The sequence below is a fragment of the Petaurus breviceps genome, unplaced genomic scaffold (assembly GCF_028583685.1).
Source record: "Petaurus breviceps papuanus isolate PSGF00001 unplaced genomic scaffold, PetGlider_PUasm1.0 90823, whole genome shotgun sequence".
NCBI lineage: Eukaryota > Metazoa > Chordata > Mammalia > Diprotodontia > Petauridae > Petaurus > Petaurus breviceps.
This window is the reverse complement of record NW_027187352.1, coordinates 4,034,176-4,057,022: the sequence shown is the minus strand read 5'-3', so window position 1 is coordinate 4,057,022 and position 22,847 is coordinate 4,034,176. Positions and strand designations below refer to the sequence as shown.

Sequence of the window (22,847 nt, the reverse complement as noted above, 5' to 3'; positions counted from 1 at the left end):
CTACTGAAATCCTGATTCCCTTGAGGCCTACTCAAATGCCATCTCCTCCAAATTGAGGTGACTTCTCATGTGAAGTCCTACCTCTGTACTCTTGTGGATCATCACATTCACATCTGTATTCTTATATGTACATGTTACCTCTTCTCTTACACTGGTCTGAGAATAAGGACTGTAGTATGCACATTTGTATGGCTCCTGGTGGACACAACATATGCCCACATTCAACCAATAGCTTGTCAAAACCTGTTAGGGCTGCAAAGGCCCTCAAATCATCTAGTTCAATTTGCTCATTTTAAAGTAGCAGCTCAGGCTTGGAGGTGACCTGAAAGATTTCTTCCAGCCCAAACACTGCATATGAAATAATCTAATCAAACTCCTTTCCTTTGCAGATGAGAAAACCCAAACTCAGAAAGGCCTTCATCCAGGAAAAGTGGCAAAGCAGGGAACTGGATCCAGATGTTGGTGACTAAGGCCTAGTGCTGGTTCCTCTCCCTACCCAGGGTCAAGTCCCTGTCTGATCTAAATCCTAGGAGCTTCAACTCACACCTGTCAGTGGACAACTCAACAAAAGCTCCACATGGACACAAGCTGATCTTTATCTTCCATTAAGACACAACACCATGTTTGCATCTCTTCTTTCCTTTTATTGAAAAAAATTCATTTAGAAAATGGCAGTTAATAAGGGACACAGAACAGAAATTAAGAAACCAGAGAGTTGGGGGGTAGGGGTGGGGGAAAGCCATGGAGGACATAAAGCGAACTAAAAATGCCATTGAATGATTTGATTGGTCAAGAGCATAAAACCTGATATCCAAAAGGAGGACATCTCCTTCCCCTGGTCTGTGTTAACAAATTAAAGTTATGGGTATTATGTATTATTACTTTTTAAAGTCACCTCCCCCCCCCCCCCCCCCGCTCCCAATTCAGTCAAATAAATACAAAACTCAAAAGTAGGTCTGTGATTAAAAGCTGTTGTATCCCAAAGGTTTTGTCCTAAATCCCTGAAGGAGGCAGGGTCTGGGATAAAAAATGATAATAATGGACAGGTACAACAGTCAGCATTATCAGGGACAGGTTAAAAAATTTAAAAGGGGCAGGCGTGGCAGGAAGCTGCTGCGTGGTATAAGCACTGCCAGGTACAGAGGAGGAAGTCTATAGAGCTTCAAGCAAAAACTCCTTCCAAAAGTCCTTGATAAGTCAAGAGTCTTTCAATCCAATCAATCCCAAAGGTCAGAAAGCAACCGCAATGACAGGTTAGAGCAAGGCAGCCATATGCACTGTCTGACCATTAGCTCACTTGCTCAACACTAGCCCTCAGTTCCTGGTTCCACTTTAAAAAATCCTATTAATCCAGAAGGGACTAGGATTTCATGACAAAACATGAGACATTTTAAACATTTTTTATTTTACTCTATCTGTTTTAGTTTCTGGCTTGTGGGGTGTTTGTTTCCGTTTTGTTTTTGTTGTTTTGTATGTGTGTGTGGTCAGCATGATCCCAGCAGAAAAAAGGCTGCTCCTGGAAGGGTTATTTTGTTTTCCTCTCCGTGGCAAGGCTGTCGTGGAGCTTGGAGATCTCAGGCTCGTAGGCCTCCATGACCAGCATCCCACTGTTGTCAAAAAACTTAGCGATGGACTTAGTGAACTCTGCTTCTCTCTGCTGCTTGGTTTTCCCACTAATAAAGGTCAGCTTCAGAGTGTACTTGTCATCAAATCTACGTACCAGGACACAACATACAGAATTCAGGTTTGGTAAATATTCATCATTAGTGAGTGGCATCTACTACAGATAATACCTGGTGTCTTGCACATCACAATGAACCACAACTAATATTTGTAGATTTTTTTAGTTTACAAAGCACTTCTTTATCTGGAGTGGCTACACCACATGAGAAACACTTAAATTACTGAATTTAATGAAGAAGTACAATTAAGTGACATTCTATGGCCACACGGTCAGTAAACTAAAGTCAGGACCACCCTTCCACATGTGATTTTTCTTTTCATTGTTTTAGAATCAACTTAAATGTCAACAAAATGGACATTTCAATAAACAAAAAACAGGAAAGGGGATTGTATATGACCATGAACTTCAATTAAAAATTTTTTAAAGAGTATATATTAAATTAGCATGAAAATAACAAAATTGCTCTGGGTATCTGTGAACCTTTCTGAACTTCCTTTTTGGTCTGGCATATATTTTCACATTTTTGACTGATTCCCCTTTTTTCTTTTATTTATTTAGCATTATCCACTGTCTCCCCTGATCCCTCTAAAGTAGAAGCAACCCTCCCTTGTCTTCATGTTCTTTTTATTCTTACTGTAGGGTCTCTGTCATCAAGGTCTTTATAGATGGATTAGATGGAAGTTAGATGGATATAACAAACCTTAAAGATCAGTGATTTCACTGTAGGGGCTCCTACCACTAACCTCATTTGATCTTTACAACAACCCTAGAAGGTCCCTTATATCACCAAACTCCTATATCTAATAAAACAGGCAGTGTGGTGTAGCTGGAAGAACACTAGACTTAGAGGTGAAACCTGGGTTCAAATCCTAGCTTTTCTACCTAATACCTATGTGACCATAAGCATGTTACTACATTCCTCATGTGGTGTATGGGGGTGCTCAGGAAGGACCAGCACCCCTGGTGTGAAGACTTGCTGAGCTCCTTTCAGGGCTGCTCATCCACCGTTGGTGTCTACTTGTCACCCAACTCTTACCTGGGGCTCCAAGATTGCTGCAGCATGCAACAGCAGCCACACCCTGGCAAAAAGTCTCAGCAGATGGGCTAAGCCAGGTTGAGAGTAAATGGCAGGCCTCAAAGCCATCAGTGAGTTAGGGGGGTATCTACTCTAATCATGTGAAGATTTTCCCCAGTGGAATGGGTGGGTGAGAACAATCTGTTCCAATGTCCATAGAGGCAGCTGAAGCAGCTGAGCACTTAAGAGCTTGGTCAAACACAGAAGATGCCAAGGTCATGCACTGCATCCCAGGCCATCGCTACTTGTCTTGACTTCTGTTCTGCCACTGGACTTCGATGACTCAAAAGAGAGGCTGACAACTTTATCCAACTCTGCTTCACTTAAATCCTTGTATGGAGTCAAGACATTGTCCCTTCATGTCACTGGTCCTCTTCAAAGGACAAACAACATTTCCTCATCCACCTCTCTCACACCTCCCCCAACAATGGATATTACCATTAAACCAACAGAGCTGGCCACTAGGTGGCACACAGTGGATGGAGTGGTAGGCCTGGAGTCAGGAAGACAAGTTTAAACTGGGTTTCAGACACCTACTAGCTGTGTGACCCTGGGCAAGTCACTTAACCTGTTCACCTCAGCTTTCTGAACTGTAAAATGATGATAACAACAACACCTACCTTCCAGGACTGCTGTGAAAATCACATGGGGTAATATTTGTAAAGCCCTTAGCACAGTACCTGATAAATAGCAGGCACTATATAAATACTAGATAACTATCATCATTATCATTATCACTAATGTGTCTACAAAAGGGATTTTCAATGGACTGTGCTATGGTTCCACTCACTATCCTTGTGAATTCCAAAACCAAAAAACTTCCCTGGCCTTCACTCCTCTGTGTGTACGATTCTTAAAGGAAGCAACTCTGTCTCTTGAGTATTTTTATTCCCGGTACTTAACACAATGCCTGGCACGCTGTCTTTAATATCTAGGCCTCACTTTTCTCAACTATAAATTTATGGGATTAGAAAAGATGATTTCTAAAATCCTTTCTAATTTTTGATCCTATAATCTAGCTATGTCTGACCCATCATTCATATGGCATTTGGGAAAGTCACCTTGTATTATGAGCTATCTTTCTGTCAATATGTCTTGGTTCCCAAACTAGTTTATCAATACCCAGACTGTATTTTATACTTCTATGTCCCCAGTACTTGGCACAGAACCCTACCTGTAGAAGCCATTCAACAAATGTCTGATGCTGGTATTGATTCAACAGACATTGAGCTACGCACAGAATTCTATGCTAGGTACTGGGGAGGGATTAAAAATGTGGGGGGAAAAAGACTTTTCTCTCAAAGAAGTTACAGTCTACCAGTGGGGAAAGAAGTAGGACAGGAAAACACAGTATATAATGGAAGTTACACCTAAGAATAGCATGGAAGTCAAAAGATATGAACACTTTTCAAAAAAGAAATTATGTGCTATAATTACTATACTACTATATATTATAAAATCATATATATATACACTATAAGAAATAGTACTATAATACTCTATGTTTTTTCTCTTTCTCCTGTATAGTAGTAGTATAATAATACTATAACTACTACAGGAAAGAAAATATGCTCTAAATCACTAATACCAAGAGGAATGCAAATTAAAACAATTCTGAAGTTTTACCTCTTATTCAAATTAGTATTGCTGAACAAAAAAATGAGAAAAAATCAATATTAGAGGAGCTGTGGGAAGAAATGTATGGTTTTATCGTGTCAATGGAACTATGAAGTATTCAACCATTCTGGAAAGCAATTTGGAATTCTGCAAGAAAAGTGACTAAAATGTCTACTGCCCTTTGACCTAGCAATGCCTCTGTCATGAGTATTAATCCCAAGAAAGTTAAAGTTTGAAATCCCAGTATGTACCCAAACATTCAAAGCCAACACTTACTGGAAAGAGTATGATGCAGTGGGATTGGTGCTAGTCAGTAGAGTTCAAATATCTCCTCAGATGCTTACTCTGTGAAACTTAACCTCTCAGAAAGGACGAAGGAAACAAGCATTTAAGTGACTCTTATGTGCCTGGCACTCTGCTAAGCATTTTACAAATATTACCTGATCTGATCTTCAACAACCCTGGAAGGTTGGTGCTATTATTATCTCCATTTTACAGATGAGGAAATGGGAAAACAGAGGTTAAGTGACTTGCCCAGCGTCATACAGCTAGTTAAATAACTGAGGCTGGATCTGAACTCAGGTCTTCCAAACTCCAGGCCCCACACTCTCTCACTGCACCACTTTGCTGCCAGTGGAGAGAATCTGAGTCTCAGTTTTTCACAAATTTTTCACAAAATTTGTACCACTGAATTCGCAGGTTTCTTGTGAGGAATTTTTTTTTTTTTACAAACTTTAAAGGGGTATATAAATGTGAGTTTGAAAGAAAGGAAGGGGGGAGGGAGGAGAGAAAAGGAAGGAATGGATAGAGAGAGAAGGGGGGAGAGGTAGAAAGAGAGAACTAGAGAGTGTGTGTGTGTGTTTGTGTATGTGTGAGAGCGAGAGAGAGAGAGAGAGAGAGAGAGAGAATGGTTGGTAGTAAAAATGGCTGAAGGAAAACCCACTTCTTTATCATACAGAGAATCATAAGGGACAGCTAGGTGGCACGTGAATAGAGCACCAGCCCTGGAGTTAGGGAAATCTGAGTTGAAATCCAGTATCAGACACTTGACACACTTACTGTGTGACCTTGGGTAAGTCACTTAACCCCAACTGCCCTGCCTTCCCCCCCCCCCAAAAAAAAAGAATGATAAAGTGAGCATACCGTTTAAGACTGGAAGAGAGCTGCCAGACATCGTCAGGGTCCATTCCAGATGGGTCTTTTCTATGCGCTACGAGGAAAATGCTTTTCTCCTTATATGAAGTATAGATGGTCAGGATCCCCATCATGATGAAATAGGTTCAGGGCATGTTAAGGAAAGAGAAGGCTATGCCAAGGCAAAACAAAGACACGGGAATTAAAAAGGCCCCTGAAACTTTCCGTCTGCCAAGATGGCTGTGACGGCAAACAAGTCAACCAGTATCTCTGGGCGATTTCCAAATCTGTCAGATGAGACTGGACTCAATGATCCCTAACAACTCTCTACGATTCTACAGCAGCGCTCTAACAGTTTGTGTTTCCTTGCTCTGAAACCCTTACGTCATTGGTTTCTTCGATTACAAAAAGGGGTAGCATGCAGAGGGACAGACAGGTGGCAGGTGTTTGCAAGAGGTGGACTAGAAGCCAGGTCACAGAAGAACTGGCTAAGAGATCTGTATCAGAGAAAGAGCCCTAGATTTGGAACCAAAAGACAGAGGCTTGCATTTTGGCACTGCCAATTACTAGTCAGGTGACCTTGGCGAAGTCACATTCCTTCCAGCAAAATGGAAGGGGTTGTTGGACTCAATGATTTCTACAGTCCTTTCCAGCTTGGAATCCTTGATCCTATGATGCTGATCTGTCAAAGGTGAATTTATGGCTATGGCTCCTTCCTAAGATTACCCACTTTAATCTGGCATGAAACCAGATTTCTGGAGACAAAGTACAAATTTCTAAGCACTTCATAAATCTTAAAGATGTTCCTCACAACAAGCCTATGAAGTAAATAGTGCCAGAACTATTACCTCCATTTTACAGATGAGTCAACAGGTCTCACTGCTTAGTGACAGAATCAGGACTGGAACTCAGATCTCATCAGTCCAAAAGTAAATTGCTTCTTATTCAATCTGATTTCCTTTAGCTTTCTATCCTGTTCCTTCTCTCCAGCTTAACTGTTATTCAGACCCCCTCCTCCCAGGTAAAGTAGATCAATCAACACAGTTGAAGAGTAAAAAAGGCAAGAGATTAGAAGGATATGATATGACACATAAGGCAAGGACTGGCTTGGATGCTGGAAAGGGGTGCAGGTAGTCCCAGACCAAAGCCACAATGGCAAAGAAACAGGAGATTGTACAGATAATGAGGCGGCCATCAATCAAACCAAAATTCTCCACATACTTGTACTTTTCTAGAAGCACCTGATGAGAAAACAAACACAAAAATAAACTGAGGAATCTGGTCAACAAGGATATTTCTTCTTCTTGTGTGTGTGTTTAAGTAAAATGCTTTTTTATTACAGAATCAACACCATAGTGGGGAAAACGATGTACAATGTTGAAATAATAGATCATTTGAAGTAATCTGAATCATCAAATCATGAAGACAAGGACTTCCCAAAGTGACCTAATTCAAGTTGTTTCAGAATTATTAAACTCTACAAGAAAGGCTGGCAAACTACAGGCCATGGGGCCAAATACACCTACTTCCTGCTTCTGCAAGGCCCTGGAGCTATAAATAGTTTTCACATTTTAAAATAAAATTTTATCATATTTTAAAATGTAAGAACCATTCTTAGCTCAAGGACCTCATGAAAGCAGACAGTGGCCTAGGACATAATTTGCCACCCCCTTCTCTAAACCATGGCAACTTGAGTGTTTATTACTTAAGAACTTCAGAGAAAGTCCACACATTCTGCTGCTAATCCAAAGCAATCTGATTTCAATTCTACATGCCTTGGTGATGGGACTGGAAACATGAAAAACAATATAATCCTTGCCCTAGAGAGAGATTACAATCTAATAGAAGGACAGGACATGTACACAAATATGTATGATACAAGATAGAATGTGAAGAAGCAAAATGCTCTAGGAAAATTTTGGGGAAAGACAATTTTTAGTTATGGGTTACCCGGGGGAAGTGAAAACATCTGAGTTGGGACCTTGAAAGAAAAGAATTTCAATAGAAGGGGCATTATCTCTTAGGTACATGGGACAGCCTTCATGAATGTACAGAAAAAGAAGGAAGCAAAATTAAAAATGGGAACAACTTACTTATTCCTGGCTGGAACATAACAAGTACGAAAAGGGGATAGTGTACTCTTTTTGTGGTGGCAAAGAATTGGAAATTGAGGGGATGCCCATCAGATGGGGAATGGCTGAACAAATTGTGGTATATGAATGTAATGGGATACTATTGTGCTATAAAAAATGAGGAGCAGGTAGATTTCAGAAAAACCTGGCAAAACTTATATGAGCTGATGCCGAGTGAAATGAGCAGAACCAGGAGAATATTGTACACAACAACGGCTACACTGTGTGATGACTAATTTTGATAGACTTATGTCTTCTTAACCACGTAAGGGGATCTAAGACATCTCCAAAAGACTCATGATGGAAAGTTCTATCCACATCCAGAGAAAGAACTATGGAGTCTGAATGCAGATCGAAGCATATTATTTGCTCTCTCTCTTTTTTTTTGTTTCTTTCTTGTGGTTTCTCCCATTGGTTCTAATTTTTCTTTACAGTATAAACTAATGTGAAAATAGGTTTAATATGAATGTATATGTAGAGCCTCTATCAAATGCTGTCTTGGAGTGTGGCGAGGGGAGATGGGGAAAAAATGTGGAACTCAAAATATGATGGAAGTTAATGTCGAAAACTAAAATTAAATAAACTTATTTTTTAAATTTCACCATGAAAAACGAGGTAGTGTAAAATAATTCTAGAAAGAAAGACTATAGCCAGAGAATAACAAAATACCAATCTAAAAAAGCTTATTTGTAATCTTTTTTCGTATCACCAGACCCTTCTGGCAGTCTGGTGAAGCCAATGGACTACTAAGAATCATGTTTTTAAATGCATAAAATACATAGATTTATAAAGGAAACCAAATATTAAAATATAGTTATCAAAATATATCATTAAAAAAACAAGTTGTATTACAAAGATTATTTTGGCATCTCTATGTCAAGGATGTATTAAAGAGGAGGAAAAACTGGAGGCAGATAGACTAGCTGGATTATTTCAAAAGTACAGGTAAAGTTACAAAGCCCTGAACTAGAATGGCAACCATGGGAGAGGAACATTTTTAGAACAGTTTGGCAGCTCCACTATGTGAAGACAAATCACCAAGATCCTTTCTAGTCCAGTTTCAACCTTTCAAAAACATTGGTCATCTGAGTCCAGACACACACAAAAAAAAGACACACTGAAGATGGATTGCTGGTTGTCTGCAGGTAGGTATTTTGAAGGCTGTTAATTTTAAAAGGGAAGCTACAACGATGTTACAAAGAAGCAAGTACCTTTTTGGCAGAATCATCCAAAGAATTTTTCACTGCAGATCCATCCCACTTGTCAATTTTTACAGGTTTATCATCAATCTTCCACTGTAACACAAATTGAAAAGTTTCACATCAAAGGACTCAATATCCAACTGAAATTAAAATGTCTCCAAATGCTATGAGGTCCAATTTAGAAAACCCACAAATATACATAATGTTTGTTTACTCTTTGCCTACTGATGCTATCTGAAGTTCTAGGGAATGTAGCAGTTAAAAATGAAGTAAAAAAACAGAAAATTTTCCAACAGAAAAATCACTATCTCCTCTTCCTTCTTGTAGAGGGAATCAAGACTTTGAATGCTCTCCAAGGCTTACTTGTTATTTCCTGCAACACACAAACACTATACTGTGATACAACATGGACCAATTTTATTTTTAAAAAATTCAGTATTATTTTATTTTCAGTTGAGAATTCTCTCCCTCTCATCTCTCCCTCCCATTGAGAAAGCAAAAAAAACCAAAACCCATTACAAATATGTATAGTTAAGCAAAACAAATCCCCACACTAGTCATGTATTCCACCCCTCCACCCCCATGCTTCAATCTGTACTTTAAATCCCTCAGTTCTCAATAAGGAGGTGAATAGCATTTTTTTTTATCATGAGTCTTCTGGAATTATAGTTGGTCACTGTGTTAATCAGAGTTCCTAAGTATTCCAAAGTTGTCTTCACAATATTGTAGTTACTGTATAAATAATTCTCCTGTTACTGCACACTTCATTCTACATATGTAGTCAATCTCATTCATACACCACGACTTGTTCAACCAGTGTCCAATTAATGGGTACTTCCTTTCCCTCTAGTTTCCAACTCTTTGCCACCACAAAAAAGAGCTGCTAAACATACACTGGTACATATGGGTTGTGGATCAGTTCTAAATGGATCATTTTGTATGCTGTCTTTTGGAGGATAGGAAGCCACTCTCTGAGTAACAATCCTACCCAACCAGGATATCCATCATTACCTGAACATATGCTTTATGTCTTTATTCCCTAAACCCATCCCTCATTGCTACTCACTGACAGTTTATCTCCAATACCATCTCTTTCATGTAGGAATCCTCCCTGACCAGAAGATATCACTCCTTCATATGAATTCACAGAAGAAAGAGCTGGGTTCACATCCTGGTTCTGCCTCTTACTACCAATGTGCACCTGGACAGGTCATTTCCTTTCTCTGGGACCTGAGGTTCCTTATTCATAAAATAAGGGAATCTAACAAGATGATGCTAAGGTCCCTTCCAACTATAACAATTTACACACCTAAGCATCTTTTCCCCTGCATTCTTCAATATTTACATGCTATCTGTACTGTAATTATTTGTGCCACTGTCTTAACTATTTTTACCAACAAGCACTAAATGTTAGGTAAATAATGAAGAATATCATGGCACAGATAAATAAAATAAGCAGTTAATACAAAATTAACTGAGTCTTGGGATATGTTATTTGGCTTGGTGTTGGGAGGAGACAGGAGTGGGAGTAGGAGAAAAAATGTGTAAGCATTTAGTTTCTTGATTATTTGGAGCTTAGATAAAAGGGCACTTTTATCTAAGTACTTGGATAAAAGAGTATTTCAAATAACAATTTCTCACATTTTAATTAAGCCTTAAGGTTACCAAAGAATTTTCCTAACATTTCCAGGAGGTAGAATGCAAAGTTTATTATCTTCATTTTATAGAAGAAGAAATTGAGATTCAGAGACAAGATTGCATCCTGTGTAAGAGCAAGAAATAAAATCACAGAATCTCAATATTTTAAGAGATTCAAACACTGGAAAGCAAGAAAAACATGAGCCATTACAAATATAAACAGTTAAAATTCCCACATTAGCCATGCTCCCCTCACCCACCCACATTCTACTTCAGAAGTAGAATACCAGCTACAAACATGCCTAATAACTGATGAAAGCCTTTCAAAGATAGGAAACCCAGGATCTCCTGAGGCAAACCATTTTATTTCTAGATAATTCTATTAGATCAGTTTTCCTTATCTGCTAGATGCTGGGATATAAATACAAAAATGAAACAGTCTCTGTCTTCAAGGAGTTTACAATTTCACTAGAAGGATAAAGCATGTGACCAAATCTATATAAATCAAAGTAATCTGAAGAAGGAGAAAACCTAGCAATTGGGAGCACCAAGAAAAGCTTCATGGAGATGGCAGGTGTGCTGTGCCATGAAAAGCTTTCTCAGACGGGAGTTAGTATGGAGGGATTTTCAGGAATGAGGAACAGCTAGCAGGCTACTTTGTCTAGAATATGAAATAGGTAAAAGGAAGCATAATATGCTTATAAATTATAAAAGTAAAAGAGAACTGAGGGATAATACAATGATTTTTTTTTTCTTAAAGCAATTGGGGTTAAGTAACTTGCCCAAGGTTACATGGTCAGTTTTTTTTGTGTGTGTGGGTGTTAAGTATTTGAGGCCGGAACCGATCCCGGGTCTTCCAGACTCCAGGGCCGGCGCTAAAACGATGATTTTGATTGTACATAAAGTAGCTGGTCAAAGTCTGAATAGATAAATAATACCAGGTCATCACTATATATAAATATAGTATCTTATTTATGCTACTTCTCTCCTCTTTTTTTTTTCTTACTCCCATGGAGTTGCTTTATTTCTTAAAATTAACTGCCTTTGAAAAAAATTTTTAAATAACCTTCTTGTTGTTCAGTTGTATCCAAAGCTTCCTGACCTCATGGACTATAGTGTCCATAGAGTTTTCTTGGAAAAGAAAATAATGGAGTGATCTGCCATGTCCTCCTCCAGCAGATTAAAGCAAACAGAGATTAAGAGGCTTGCCCAGGGTCATACAGCTAGTATGTGTCAGAGGTTGGATTTGAACTCAGGTCTTCTTGACTATAATTGTCACTTCCCTCCTGATATGTATTAATAAAATGGTCAATAACAACAGCTAACATTTACAATGCATTTTTAAAGTTTAAAAAGCATTTTAACATATATTATCTCTTCTGACACTCATAAATGCACTATAAAGTAGGTACTTTTATTATCCCCACTTTGTAGATAAAGAAAATTAAAATTGACATCAGTCAGGGAAGTTGTCCAGGCCATACAACCAGTAAATTGACTCCATATAAGTACTTCAATAAGCATTTCAGCCTTTTTTAAAGTTATGTGCACTGATTTCTATACTACCCAATCAAAATTCAAAAATCCTTTAGGTATCACCTTTCAAAGACATCATCTTGTTTTCTACAATCCAGTATTTCCAAATCGTAATCAGTGATGTTCTAAATGAGAAATATGTCTATGCTAGTGACATATTCCCTCTTGAAAATCAAATATGAAATTGTATAAGATAAAAATATATTGATTACATGTAGTACTTTTTCATTATGAAAACAGATGTAATTTCCTCCATTATGTTACAAAATATTCCTGGCCATCCTTCATCCAGCAGGGAATTCTATACCTACCTTTATGAGACCTATCAATATATTTCATGCCCCAGAGTGTTATATAACCAATGAGTTTGGGAAACAATGCTTTGAACAGATGCTAATTTGGAGTCAAAAGCCAAATTAATTTATAAAGTTTCTGAACTGGAACTTTTAGCCTAGAGAAGTAAAGATGGAACTGTCTTCAAGTATTTAAAGGAACTGTCATTTAGAAGAGGCATGCAATTTGTTCTGCTTGGTCCCTGAAAGGACAGTGAAGAAAAGAGTCTGACTATAATAATATTAAGAGCTCCCTTTTTTGGAATCTTATAACTTTTCCTTCCAACAACCCAGAGATAGAAAGCACAAGTACTATTACCCCCATTTTACAGCTGAGAAAAGTGAAGTTCAAAGAGGTAACATGACTAGCCTATGGTCATATAAGGTAAGTTTTCTGACCCAAGAGCTACTGTCTACTCTCTACATTCCACCACAATGGTGAGGCCAAGACACTGTTCATAGCCAAATTCCTAGAAAAAAAAAGTCTTCTGTTCACTGCTTCTACTTCCTGCCATCCCACCTGTTTCCAACACCATTCTACTAAAATTGGTCTCTCCAAGATTTTCAATGATCTTAACTGCTAAGCCCACTGGTCTTAATTCTTGACGTATTTGACCTATCTTCAGCCTGTGGCCCTGCTGTCCATTTTGGTCTCTTCTCTTTTGGCTTCTGTGACAAGGAGGACTGTCACTGCAGCCTGATTCTCCTATGTATCTGCTCATTCCTTCTCAGTCTTTTTTGTGCCACAACAGAAGTGTGAGGCTTTCTCATACCTCTATCCAGGGCCCCCTTGTCTCTCTATACTCTTTATTTTGGTAGGCTCATCAGGTCCCTTGGTTTCTAGTATCATCTCTGTACAGATGACTCCTGAATCTATATACATATACACATATATTGTGTATGTGTGTGTATATATGTATCTATGTATGTGTGTGTTATCTCTAGGCTCAATCTCCCTCCGGCATCATCAAGCACTACATCTTTAACTAAGTGCCCCTTAGTTCCCAAATGAAGCCGGTCCTCTGCCACCCACAGCCCAACTGTCCCTCCTCCAAACTGCCCTCATCCTGTCGGGAGCACTGGCCTCCTTCCAGTCAGTCCGGTTAGCCAGCTCACAGTCATTCCTGAGTATTCTCTCTCCTCTGTCCCTCATATCTAAGATTTGCTGATTCTATGTCCACTTCTCTGGCAGTTCTTCCCATCTCTCTACTCTCCAAGGCACCGACATAATTCAGTCCCAGAGCTAGGTTATGACCTCTCCCCTCTCCGACATCCCCTTTTCCAAAACAACCTTAAAGGACAGGTGTGATCAGGTCATTCTCCTCTTCCACAATCTTCAGTGGCTCCATAATGCTTCTAGGATAAAATGCAAACCCTTTAACGTGGCACTGCAAGCCTTCACAGTCTAGCTCTACCTCCTTTTCCTGACTTACCTGATATTACTTCCCTTCTAGCTGGCTATGGTCACATAGCCTGGCCAAGTTACTCTAGGTTTCAGTCAATGCATTCCCCAGACTTTACAGTCCACATCCTATCCCTGTGCCTTCTCCCAGACTGGGATGTAGTCACTCCTAACCTTGCTTCTGAGAATCGTTCAAGGCTCAGCTCAGATGCCATCTCCTATCTGAGATCCTTCCTGATTCCCTTGCCCTCACTGCTCTCTCCTCCCTTGATCTACCTTATATATCCTTACCCATTTTTCATGTTGTCTCGCTCTCTCTCCACAGTAGAACAGAAGCTGTTCTACTAAAAAGACCCTTGTTGGGAGCAACATATTTTTGTCTTTAAGTGCCTCAAGGTTAGCACAATGTCTTACACTTAGTACTCACTTGCTAAGTCTTTTAACTGGTGAAGTCTGCTTTCAAATATATATAAATATATAACACTATACTGATTCCTTTCAGCAATTATACTTCTCCAGTTGGTCTGCTTAAATACTAAAAATGCCATGATGTTTAATAACAGTAAATCGCTGGAAAATGCAGCATTGGGATGAACAGCAGGATGAGAATGAAGTGCTAGAACAGCGTGGGAGACAAAGTCAAGTAACTGTGGCACTGAAAACACATTAGATTTAGAAGAGACCTTAGAGATCATTTAGGATACCCTATTTCTTCTCTGACAAAGTTACCAAAGTAGTAAAATAGATCAAGGGAAAGTTACAGACATAGAATGTGGATTCCAGCAAAGCATTTGATAAAGTCTTTGAAATACAAGGCCAAGGAAAGGTCATTACGGTTGACTTTTAGGAGGATCTCCAGTAGTGAGCCCTAGAGGTTTGAATCTATACTTTTACAGTTCATAGGTAAAAGTTGAAGGAAGATACACAGGCATGTCTATGAAATGAGCAAATGAAACAGCCCACCCTGCAGTAAAACGGAGTCACGATCCAAAAAGATCTCAATAACCCAGAAAGATTAAATGAATATAAGACAATTAAACTTAATGAATATATGTAAAGTTATATACTAGGAATTCAACTCTTCAAGTGAAGGGGTTAGAGGGTGGAGATAGTTAAATAGAGGTTCATGGGACCAAGATATGGGAGTTTTAATGGATTACAGGCTAACCATGAATGAAGTGTGACTTGGCTGTCAAAAAAGCTGTGATCTTACTTTGAGTTCACAGAGGTATCACAGGTTGAATAATAAGAATCAGCATTTACATAGCACTTTTGACATCTGCAAAGCCTCGGACAAATATCTCATTTTACCTTCACAATAACCCTGGGAGAGAGGTGCTATTATTATTCCCATTTTACAGATGAGGAAACAAAGGCAGAGAGAGGTGAAGTAACTTGCCTAGGGTCCCATAGCCATGTCTGAGGCCAAATTTGAACTCTGGGTCTCACCGACTGCAGACCCAATGCTTTGTGCACCACAGCACCACCTAGTGGCTTTAGTTAGTACTCCCGCTTGGAGTACTCTATTCAGTTAACACTTTGCCATATTTTAGGGAAGGTCACTAGGGCCCAGACTGATTGAAGGAACAGATGTTTAGCCAGGAAATGAGAAAGCCTAAGAGACAAATGACAATTAGCCTCAAGTATGTGAAATCACTTGAAAGAGGAATTATACTTGTTCTGCTCATTCCCAGAAGGGAGAGCTACAAGCAATGGGTAGAAATTAGAGACAGATTTCAACTAAATATAAGGAAAAAGTTCCTAACAATTAGCTGTTCAAAAGTGAAATGGGCTGTTCATGGAGGTGATGTAGATTTCCCCCAAACCAGAAGGCTTCTCTCTCAGAGGCCACATGACCCACCAAAGGAGGCTGGAGAAGAGCTCCTTGATCAAGTGTAGTTTAGACAGGATGACCAATTAGGTAATTTTCAACTCAGAGATTCTGCAATCCAGTGCCCATAACTCGAAGGAGGAAAATGAGGCTCAGTGAAACAAAATAACTTGCTCAAAAACCCACAGGGAATTAGCAATGAAACTAAGCCTAGAATCCAAGGGTCTGACAATTCTCTGGAGTATGGAATCTCTGAGTAGCAAGGACCTCATCTGAGGTCATCTAGTCCAACCTCAACTCAAAATGGCAATTCCATCTATATTTATAAGTCATCCAAATTCCATTCAAAGACTTTTCTTGACAGAAAACATAAAACTGGTCTTTCAAGAATGGTTTTTCCTAAATTATCTATTTTTCAAATACCTCCAAAGAGTAAAATCCCCACTACCTGCACATTCCCAACAACCCACCCCCCCAACAGAAAATCACATCTGCAAAAAGACAACTGGAAGCAAATTTGTATCCCTTGTGATATCTATCCTCTATCAACTAAAAATACTTTAAACATCTATGATATCAGAATGAGTTCTGTTTCCTCAGACACATCAAAGGCCCCTTCACACCCTAGTGGCCAGTTTCATAAATTGGTGTGGTCAGAAAAATCCAATATAGTAGCCAACCCACTGGCAATTAGCCTCTGCACAGCTGGGCTGGACCTCGGATACTTGACACAAAGTCCACTAACAGACCAATACTCAAAACTTTCCAAGCTGGGTAAGACTGTCACAGAAAGTTACCTCTATACTACAAGGAAGTTTCAGGAGGACTAAACTGTGCTACAATAACATAAGCTGTAAGAGCTGGAAAGACCCTTAAGAGATCCTCTGGTATTTTACAGTCCCTTTTGGCAGTCCTGTGAAACCTATGGATCCCTTAATATTTTGAAATGCATAAAATTACAAAGAAAACCACAAGTTAGCAAAAAATAAAGCTGTGATTTGTTTTCCATCCAAGTTCATGGACCCTCTGAAATCTATCTACTCACCTCTTGAGGAGCTCAGTCCTAAACCCTCTTATCTCCCTTGATGCCTACTTCACTTGGTGATCTCAACAGCTGCCATGGATTTAATTACCATCTCTAGGCTGATGATCTCTCAAATCTATCCATCCAGGCCCAACCTCTCTGCTGACCTATAATCTCACATCTCCAAATGCCTTCAGATATTTCAAACTGCATGTCCAGTAGTTATATTAAATTCAATTATATCTAAAACCAGGGTGGGGGAACCTGCAGCCTCAAGGCCACATGTGGCCCTCTAGGTCCTCTAGTGAATTCCAACTTCATAGAACAAATCTCCTTAATAAATGGACTAGTTCTATAAAACTTGGACTCAGTCAAAAGGCCCACACCCAAGGACCTAGAAGGCCACTGGTGGCCTTGAGGTCACAGGTTCCCCACCCTGGTCTAAAACAAAACTCATTATCTTTCCCTCTAAATCTTTCCACAATCTGCAAACTTCTGTATTACTGTGAAGGGAACTCCATCTTCTCAATCGTCTGGACTCAAAACATATGTATCATCCTCAACTCCTTATTATCTCTCCCTCACATACACTGCCCATATCCAATCCATCGTAAAGGCCTGTCACCTTTTCACCATCACCTCCAACACTACCCCCACTCTGGTGATGGCCCTCATTATGCCTGGACTGTTTCAGTAGCCTGCTGGTGAGTCTGCCCACTCCAAACTACTTTCCAGTCAGTCACTAAAGCACAGGTCTTTCACCTGGTAACTCAATAAACTCCAATGGCTCCCTATCATCTCCAGGATCAAATACAAAATCCTGTGTGATAGTCAAGCCCTTCATAACCTAGCCTTTTCCTACCTTTCCAGTTTTCTCACACCTTACTCCCTGTCACATACTCTTCAATCCAGGTGCTGTTTGTCTCATAGAGGACCATGCCATCAGGAAGATGATGCCATGACTTGCAAGTGAATTAGACTGAAGTAAGGGAGGGCTGTGCAAGGTCACCAGCCTCATTTTCTCCTCCAGAGCCACTTGGATCCTGGGCCTGATATAAATAAAGACAACTGGAGATAGCCCAGGTTCAAACCGGTGATATTGGCCTCATTTGCTATGCCACAAGACACTCCATCTCCAGGCCCACAGCATTTCCTTTGGCTGTCCCTGATGCTTGAAATGCTCTCCCTCCTTATCTCTGCCTAAAGCCTTCCCTGGCTTCCTTAAAGTCCCAACTACAATCTTACCTTCTTCAGGAAGCTGTTGCCAACCCCTCTTAATTCCAGTGGCTTCCCTCTTTTCATTATTTCCTATTTATCCTGTATATATCTTGTTTATAAACATGTGTTTGCTTGTTGACTGTGAGCTCCTTGAGGTCAGAGATGGTCTTTGGCTCTTTTCATATCTCCAGCTTTGCACATGCACACTTACATGTTTATTAAGCGCTCCCCTTCAGCCTGCTGCTGATGGCAGAGAGCCTGCAGCCCAGGCAGAGGTGGGCCAAACATCCTGCTAACAAGTATATCAGGGGTGTACATACATTAATGCGGGTGAATTAGCACAAGGACAGTTATATGATGGCTTGGATGAAGAATATGAATGGTCCATTTTGGATGAAAGAATAGCTTATGAGTTATAAAATAAAATGAAAGAAGGTAGAGTTACTGTCGATTACCATGGTTGTGACTTCCCCAAACAATGGTTTCATATTGTTCTTGTGCTTCAAACAGATAATTCCATATTATATTCAAAACTTGAAAGTGGTAAAGAAACCACAGGACAATATCTAAAACCAGGGTGGGGGAACCTGCAGCCTCAAGGCCACATGTGGCCCTCTAGGTCCTCTAGTGAATTCCAACTTCATAGAACAAATCTCCTTAATAAATGGACTAGTTCTATAAAACTTGGACTCAGTCAAAAGGCCCACAGTGTGAAATTTTCCAAATTCTTTATGAAGAAGCCATGGCCTCCTATATGAAATAGTGCACTGGCTGCCCAGCAGTATACTGGAAAACCAGAGAGTAATTTAAATCAGATAATGAAATGAATTAAGGAGTGGATGAAAGATAATAATTGAACCTTGAGAGGAAAGCATAGATTTCAAAGCTTACCACCTAATGGTTACACATTTTCTTGATGATCTCTCCCTCCACATGTAATAGATATTCAGACAACATACACCAAATATTACTATCCAAAACTACTGCAGAAGTAGCAGATGGACAATATATAAAGTTGAGTTATGGCTGAATTTTTTTTCTCCATGTGAAAACTCCCAAATGCAATGAACAAGGAATTAAGGTCTTCATTAAGTTTAGGAAATATTCAGCATTCTCATTTAATTTGGTTAACTGCTAAAGAATAAGTAAATTTGAAAAAATAAGTGGAAACTTTAAATACTTGACGTACAAAAGAAAATAAAAATTAAGAGAAATTGCTGACAAAAAGTCTAAGGATAAAGCTATAGATATCAAATTAAGTGTTCTATTGGTGAATTGCTGGGGTTTTGTTTTGTTTTTAATCTTGAAAGTTGGTTATAGACAAGGATAATCACAAAATGAATGATAAAATATTTGAGAAAATAGCATTTTTTTAAATCCTAGCGCTAATATGTCTCTATAGAAGAATAAGCCAATCTTATTTTCCATATGTAAAAGAGAAATAGCAAAGTCTGCTGCGCATCCATGGAAACTGTAAATATTAACTTACTGCTTGAAGAGTCTTGCTAAGCTACATGAAAATTCATGTGATAATGTTTTGCTACATTACAGGTGGTAGAATCTGAACCCAGGTCCTCCTGACTACAATTCCAGCACTCTACTATTCCACGGCTAATTCTTCAAAAATTACCATAGCTAACACTTATATGATACTTTAAGGTTTGCAAAGCACTTTACACATAGTATTTCATTGGCCATCACAACAACCCTGAGAAATAGGTCCTATCATTAGCCACATTTTACAAATGAGGAAACTGAACCTGAGAGGTTAAGGGATTTGCCTCCTGGTGTCTGAGAAAGGTCTTATAGACTCCCCGAACTGTATCTACTGCAGAACCTAGCTGTCTCATCTCTGAAGTTCCTTTAATATTCAATGACTTTGGGGCTACTAGGTGGTGCAGTGAATAGAGCACAGGCCCTGGAGTCTGGAGGGCCTGAGTTCAAATCTGACTTCAGACAATTAACACTTACTAGCCATGTGACCTTAGGCAAGTCACTTAACCCCAAGTGCACCGAATTCCCCCCTCCAAAAAAAAATCAATAACTTCAAATTTCTTGAACTCAGTTTACTGATCTGTAAAATAAAGGGTCAGGCCCTGATAATCTCTAAGGTCCCTTTCCAGTGCTAAAAAAATATGATTTTTGTGATTCTAGACTTAACTCTACCACCAACTTTGAGAGATAGCAGCAAAAAAGGTCATCTAAGACTGGAAACCTGACTGAGAAAGTCACAGGGAGGGAGTAGTCTGTCCTTAATAAAGTCGAAATACTCTTATCAGTTATCTTTAACGTATGGTAGGCAATACAATGTTCTTTGGACGCATCACGTACCTTACTTGGGAATCTCCTTCTACCATCTAAGTCTTATCCTTTCTCCAAGATGCAGCACAAATCCCTGATACTCTGTGAAGCCTTCCCTCAACCATCAGGCACTGAAGAGAACCAAAGAATGTTGAGCTGGATTGCCTTTAGGGACTAATTTCTCCAGCATCCTTATTTCTTTTTGGATAAATAAACTGAAGCCTAAAGACAGGAAGTCATTCATCTATGGCCAAACACCAAGTGAGTGAACCCAGCGATTCTTGTGGTCATACAAAGATGATTTGCATTTGGAGCCTAAGGCCAAAGTTCCATTCCCGCCTCTATTTATTCTTTATATAACCATGACTAAGTCACTTAATCTTCCTGAGCCTCAGTTTCTTCATCTGTAAAAAGAGAGGATTGGACTGGATTAGCTCTAAAAACCTACAATTTTTTTATTCTAAAGCCCAGGCTCTTCAGTCACAGAATTACAAAGATGAAAAAAGGAACTCAGAGGTCATCTAATCCAATCCCATCCAAGGCAATTCCATCAACAACATGTCCAATAAGTGGTTATTCCACTTGAAAACCTTTAGTCAGGCCAACTCACTTTGAGCTGTTCCTTAAAGGACATTCTGCCTTAAACATCCTATTATTTTTTAAATATCTCCATGAAGACATATTCTAACCATATATATGCATGTGTGTATGTATATATACATATACATGTGAAATATAAATCCTGTACTCTCCTGGTTTTCTGGTCATGTTTATGTATGTGTGCGTGCATGCAGAAGGTTCTCTATTTTTATTTCCCCTAAACAGTAGGAAATGAATATTAGATATATTCTGAATATTGTCTTTTTGACACTGCTCTTTCCTAGTTCTTCTCTTGTATGACCACTCCTCAGTCTCTTAACTTTTTAACTATTATGTACCCCCAAAGTTCTCTCTCTACAGTCTCTTTCTTGGTGAATTCATCAGCTTTGATTGGTTCAATTATTATCTCTATGTAGATGACTCACAAATCTATATATCCTGCCTTAGTTTCTCTGAGCTTCAGTCCTATACCATCAAGTGCCTACTGGACATCATAGCCCGTTAGAATTTCAAAATCTGCAAGTCCAAAAGAGAATGCATTCTTATTCTCTTCATTCACACCACTGTGGAGCTTCTAGATATTCCTATGGAGGGCACCAACAGAATTCCAGTCACACAGGGTTACATTACAATCTTCAACTCCTCTCTTTCCTTCACCCCACATATCCAGTTTCCAAATCTTCCTATTTCTATCTCCACAACCTCTCTCACATCTGTTCTCTTCTTTCTACCCACTGCCACCACTTGATCACCTCCTGTCTGCCCTGCACCTAACTTCTAGCCTAACTCATCTCCTTGATTCAGGCTTTTCCCCATTCCACTCTATACTCCACACAGCTGCTAAAGTGATTTTTCCTAGAGCAGAGATATGACCATGGCACTCCCCTATTTAAATGTCAATAGCTCCCTATGATTTCTAGAATCAAAAATAAATTCCTGTTTGGTCTCCAAAGTCCTTCATAATCTGACCCAATTCACCTTACCAAATATGTTGCCCACTGTTCCATTCACACATTCTCTGGTCCTATCATACTTGCCTTCTTACTCTTCCTCATGTGTAACACTGTCACTCATCCCTGTGACTTTGCTGCGGCTGTCCTTTAGACCTATAATGCACTCCCCTTCCTTACCTCTTTGGATCTCTTATTTCCTTCAAGTTTCAGCTATGATCTGAAGCCTTTAATGACCATCTCCCACCCCTCAAGCTGCCAGTACATTCCCCTACACAAAGTGCCTTGTATTTATTTTGTACATACTTACACACATACATGTTTGTTTCCCTTTGTAGAATGTGGGTTCCTGGAGGGCAAAGCCTCTATCTTTTTGTCTTTATATCTCTAGTGCCTAAGGTGCTTAATAAATGACTAATGAGCAATAATGAGGAAACCAGTCTGACTGAAAGACAGGACATCTGTTGGGGAGCAGTCACTGTGTAACAGTCTCTTTGCTAAAGGCTGTTTTCTTTTTTCCTTCAGAGAGCCCCTAAGTCACTGGCTAAACACAAGGGTCCACTCCTGTAACTTACTCTTATGAATTTCATTCCAGATCATCACACAGACTGCAAAAGCAGTCTTGATGAGCAAAAATATTGAAATGGCCTAAACTCAGAAGTCACTAGACAAGTTCTGGGTCAATCCCCCCACCAGAAGGAAGGTTTCAAGGAAGCATTCTGAGCACAAAAACATGTTATAGCTTCACAAAGGACTGGATGGACTCAAGTGAAGAAAAAAGAACCATGAAAGGGGAACAGTAGAGAAATGAATGAGGAAGAAGATGAGTGAGGATGTGAAGGGGAATGTAAAGATAGCATGGGGAGGGGAAGAGGAGGCGGCTGGGGGAGAAGAGAAAGGGAAGGGCCAAGAAGAGCAAGTGAGATGGAGAGGACTAAAGACAGCTGGGGAAGAAAATGGGTTAAGAGGGAGAGACAGGAGGAGATGGGGCAGGAGTGGAAGGGAGGAAGCAGAGAAGATGATGTAGGGGAAAACAGGGTATGGAGGAAAAAAGGAAGAAGGGGTAGGAGGAGATGGGGTGTGGGGACGAAAAAGCAGAAGCAGAAAGAGTAGACAGGATAGGTGAGGAAGAGAGGAGCTGGGAAGAGTCTGGATGGGGAGGAAGATAAGA

General features: G+C 39.6%; 1 protein-coding gene across 1 annotated transcript in view; it reads right to left on the bottom strand.

Moving 5' to 3' along the window:
• Positions 1–623: 623 nt before the first annotated feature.
• SPCS2 (signal peptidase complex subunit 2) overlaps positions 624–22,847 on the bottom strand; it is a 22,780-nt gene continuing 556 nt past the window's right edge. Inside the window, exons 2-5 of the mRNA XM_069070851.1 lie at positions 8,854–8,937; positions 6,592–6,751; positions 5,520–5,655; positions 624–1,712 (exon numbers count right to left, since the gene is read on the bottom strand). Coding sequence (XP_068926952.1) covers positions 1,526–1,712; positions 5,520–5,655; positions 6,592–6,751; positions 8,854–8,937 — 567 coding nt within the window. The 3' untranslated portion in view covers positions 624–1,525. The remainder of the gene's footprint in view (positions 1,713–5,519; positions 5,656–6,591; positions 6,752–8,853; positions 8,938–22,847) is intronic.